This window comes from Manacus candei, unplaced genomic scaffold, assembly GCF_025592945.1.
Source record: "Manacus candei isolate 608988 ecotype Guabito, Panama unplaced genomic scaffold, ASM2559294v1 h1tg000112l, whole genome shotgun sequence".
NCBI lineage: Eukaryota > Metazoa > Chordata > Aves > Passeriformes > Pipridae > Manacus > Manacus candei.
In genome coordinates, this window is record NW_026138160.1 from 476958 (window position 1) to 481416 (window position 4459).

The 4459-nt window shown below is 55.0% G+C and overlaps 2 protein-coding genes across 2 annotated transcripts; both read left to right on the top strand.

Annotated features, from left to right (window-relative positions):
* Window positions 1-922: 922 nt before the first annotated feature.
* On the top strand, window positions 923-1246 carry LOC127461714 (feather keratin Cos2-2-like). Its single transcript, XM_051769757.1, has one exon. It carries the CDS (start codon window positions 923-925, stop codon window positions 1244-1246), a length of 324 nt encoding a protein of 107 aa, XP_051625717.1.
* A 2469-nt stretch (window positions 1247-3715) lies between these two features.
* Window positions 3716-4196, top strand: LOC127461731 (feather keratin Cos1-2-like). The gene has a single exon (XM_051769777.1). It carries the CDS (start codon window positions 3891-3893, stop codon window positions 4194-4196), a length of 306 nt encoding a protein of 101 aa, XP_051625737.1. The 5' UTR covers window positions 3716-3890.
* The last annotated feature ends 263 nt before the right edge of the window (window positions 4197-4459 follow it).

Genomic DNA, 4459 nt, shown 5'->3' on the forward strand with positions numbered 1-4459 from the left:
AGCTGTTTCCCAGGGTCCCTGCTCCTGTCTCATGGAGAAGCCATGGCTGGGATCAGAGGTGAACTCTGGCACAGCTCAGGGGAGTCCTTGGGTGATGAGCCAAAGCCTGGAGAGCTGGGAGCTGCACAGAAACTTCCTGTCAGCAGGACCATAAAAAATCCATCAGAGTGCCCCAGGCTGGAATCACCACCCCCTTCTGTATCCCTTGTGCACTCAGGTCATCACTTCTGCCCATACTGACACATCCTTGCCCTCAGAAATCCTGGAACCTCTCAGATCTGCACTCAGAAGTGTCCATGAGGGAAAGGTGATGATGTAGGCCAGGAAATGCAAAGTCAGGGTAGTGGGAATCACCACCTCATGCCATACCATTCATGCCCTGGGATGTTTCCGTTCCTTGGGATCATGCAGGAAAATTGTCACTTATGCAGCACGGCCTTTGGGCCCTGAGGCACTGTGGGGCCAGTATAAAAGCCAGCCCAACTGGTGGCTCTCTCAACCCCTTCTGTCACCTCCTTCTCCTCAGCAAGCCGGTGAGTGGGAAGCCCCTTTCTCCTCCCCCCTCTCTAGCACAGGGTCGAGCTTTGCAGCCCATCCCTGCTCCTTGGTTTTGTGGGAGTGCTCGGGGATGGTGGTCGTGTGGGCAGAGGGGAGAGCGTCTGTTAGGGACAGAGGCGGAGGCTGGGCTGAGGGGGCTGTTTTCCTACAGCTGAGGCAGGAGCAGCCTGGGCCTGTCTGATCTCTGAAGGCCCTGCTGGGCTCAGGGAAAGGCTCCCTGGTTGGCCCCTGCAGAGCCTCTCCCTCCCCAAGCAGCAGCAGCTGCCTTGGCTTCCTGGTGGTGCTTTGCCGGCTGTTGCTGAGGTGTGCGTGTGCTCTGCTTCCTCCCTGCCCTGTGTGCCAGGTGCAGCCCCAGGCTCCAGCCATGTCGTGCCCTGAGAAGTGCCAGCAGTGCCAGCCCTGCAACCCTTGCTGCCAGCCCTGCGGCCCGACCCCGCTGGCCAACAGCTGCAATGAGTGCTGTGTCAGGCAGTGCCAGAGCTCCACCGTCGTCATTGAGCCGCCGGCTGTGCTGGTGACCCTGCCCGGGCCCATCCTCAGCTCCTTCCCACAGAACACCGTGGTGGGATCCTCCACCTCCGCTGCCGTTGGCAGCATCCTCAGCTCTGACGGAGTGCCCATCAACTCCGGGGGCTTTGACCTCTCCTGCATCACCAGCTGCTACCGTGGCAGATGTCCCCCCTGCTAAAGCCCCTGCAAACCTCCTTGGCCAACAACCTACAAGACCTCTCATCATGCTGCTGCACTGAAAACACAACGCTGGGACATTGCATTTAGACTTTATGGCTCTTGTTTCCTTCTCCTCTCTTCTCTCTCTTCCCTTCCTTTCCTGTCACCAGCACCCAATGCCACCCTCCTGGGGACCTTTTGGCCTCCCTGCCTCTGCAGCCCAGGCAGAGGGACACCCCCCCTGCATCTTCGGGGCTGCTGCTGGTGCCCTCTGTGAGCCACCTCCTTTGCTTCTTTAGACTCAATAAAGTTGTTTTGCATCCAAGCTGTGCTCTCCAAGTCCTCCTTCCTTCAGTGGCAACTCTTCCGTTGATCTCAGGGAAGAAGGTGGAGGAAGGGAGAGGGTGGGATTCCCTTCAGTGAATTTGTCTTTGAGTCCTTTCTTTTGGAGCTGAAAAACACGTCTCCAGTTGTGAGTGTTGTGAGGCACTCGAAAAAGTTTCCCAGAATTGTTGTTGATGCCTTAACCCTGGAAGTGTTCAAGGTGAGATTCAACAGGGCTTTGGGTAATCTGATTTAGTGGGTGGCATTCCTGCCAAACTGTGGAGGGTAGGGTGTGTGGAAGTAAACGGTCACGAAGTTCCCTCCCAACCCAAATAACTTCTGATGATATAAGTTTTCACAGAGGAATCAGCAGTGTGAAAAATGTGCTCAGTGTTGGGCAGCGTTGAGTCCCTTCTGGAGAGTTGGAACTGACTCTCACACACACAGGGCAGGAACCACTGGACTCTTCTCACAGAGCCCAGCCTGGCAGCCTTCTCCCCCAGCTCCCAAACCTTGCCACATTTCCACAACACAATGGGTCCAATGCAGAGTAAAGCACAATTAGATGAATAACAAGTTCAACTACAAAGCACCAGCCCAGGCATCAGACAGGGATGAATGTAAATGTGAATAACCTAAAGAAAAGTGATAGCACTGCTCCCTAAGCAAAGAGGGAATTTGCCTGGCCTCTCTCTTGATGGAGGAGATGGGTTTGATCCATTTGGCCCCAAAGCACATGTCCCTGCCTGCCTAGACACAGTTGCTGGCAACTCTGATTCAGCTTTTTGGGGAGCTATGGAAGTCCTGGTGCTCAAACACCAAAATGAGTCCACAGCTCTTTGACTGTCCCAGTGCCACCCAGAATGTCTGTCCTACATCTCCCAGCAGAGCGACATCTCGACCCTGATCCCTTCAGTTCCACACCCATTTGGCACAGGGTCTCAGCAACATTCCGCCAACAGGGAATTGATTCAGGGATCAGGGCCTGCACAGCGGGCAGGAGTTATTGGCTTTCCCCCTGAACAGAAAGCAAGAAATGGAGGGTGCAGGAGGCAGAGGTTGCATTTCAGTTCTCTGGACACTCCTCTGCAGGGTCGAAGGCAGCACCATTCAGCTGTAGATTGGCTCCTTCTGGTGGGGCAACCGGCTACTCTGTGGTGCTCACGGACACACCAAGGGCAGATCCAGTGCTGGAACCTTCCACTGCCCTCCTGATGGGGATCCCCCCCACACAGACTGACACATGTGTGCCTTGAGTCCTGCAAAAATCTGAACCCTCCGACATACATACAAACATAGACACTCATAGACATATCGAAAAACATAAAAAAGTGGGAACTCGGTTACAAATATGTAGGGAACACCTCTGATAGAAGAGGACTCAAGTAACCTGGGAACAGACCAGGCCACAGAAATGCCCCTTGTCTTCCGAAGGCACTTGCAGAGAGTGTACAGAGAGAGGATGAGGTGAATGAGATGGGCACAATTTTCGTGAGAACACTGTAAATATACAAGAGGGTCAACCCCTGCCAGCAGAAGCCTGAGTGAAACAAAGAATGAGTGTCACAGAGAGAAGGGAAGGGAAAAAGAAAAGGATGCTTCATCTCCCCTCTCATGGTAGTCCTTGGGAATGCGAGCAGGAAGCATGAGGGCAGAACCCATTTCATGACAACGGCACCATAGGAAAACCACACAGACATGACACAGGTTCTCATCACCTGCCTGCACGGGAAGACACCAGCCCTTGATCTGAGCCTTGTGCCTGCAATGATGTCTTTATGTCCCGGAAATCCTTGGGCCTCTCATACCGATTCTTCCAGAAGTTTTCATTTAGGAAAACACGTGGCAGAAACCAGGAAATGAAAAGGCAGCAGTGCAGGAAACCAGGACACAGCCCCTACCATTAGCTGGGATGGTTCACATGAACTTGTCAGAAAATTATGACTTGCACAAAGGTGCCTTTGGCCCTTGGGCTGTGCAGGACTGCTATAAAAGGCAGCCCAAGTCTCTGCTCTCGCATCCACTTCTCTCACCTCCTTCTCCTTGGGAATCAGGTGAGTGGAAAATGCCTGTCTTCTTCTTCTGCTTCACCTGATATGAGCTGTGCTAGCGCAGGGCTGGGAGCTGCTTGTGCTGGGAGAGGGAAGGGGAGAGAAGGTGTTGTGCAGAGAGAGGCTGGGACTTGGCTGAGGAGGCTGCTGGGCTTTGGGCTGGGCAGTGTCATGTGGTGCAGGAGGTGCCTTGTCTGCAGGGGAGTTGGGTGCAGGGCTGCTTCTCATGTGTGTCTGCTTTGTGCTTCTCCCTGCCCTGTGTGCCAGGTGCCCCTGTGAGCCAGAGACATGTCGTGCTGCCAGCCCTGCAACCCTTGCTGCCAGCCCTGCGGCCCGACCCCGCTGGCCAACAGCTGCAATGAGTGCTGTGTCAGGCAGTGCCAGAGCTCCACTGTTGCCATCCAGCCCTCTGCTGTGGTGGTGACCCTGCCCGGGCCCATCCTCAGCTCCTTCCCACAGAACACCGTGGTGGGATCCTCCACCTCCGCTGCCGTTGGCAGCATCCTCAGCTCTGACGGAGTGCCCATCAACTCCGGGGGCTTTGACCTCTCCTGCATCACCAGCTGCTACCGTGGCAGATGTCCCCCCTGCTAAAGTCCCTGCAAACCTCCTTGACCAACAACCTGCAAGACCTCTCATCATGCTGCTGCACTGAAAACACAACGCTGGGGCATTGCATTTAGACTTTATGGTTCTTGTTTCCTTCTCCTCTCTTCCCTCTCCCCCTTCCTTTCCTGTCACCAGCACCCAATGCCACCCTCCTGGGGACCTTTTGGCCTCCCTGCCTCTGCAGCCCAGGCAGAGGGACACCCCCCTGCATCTTTGGGGCTGCTGCTGGTGCCCTCTGTGAGCCACCT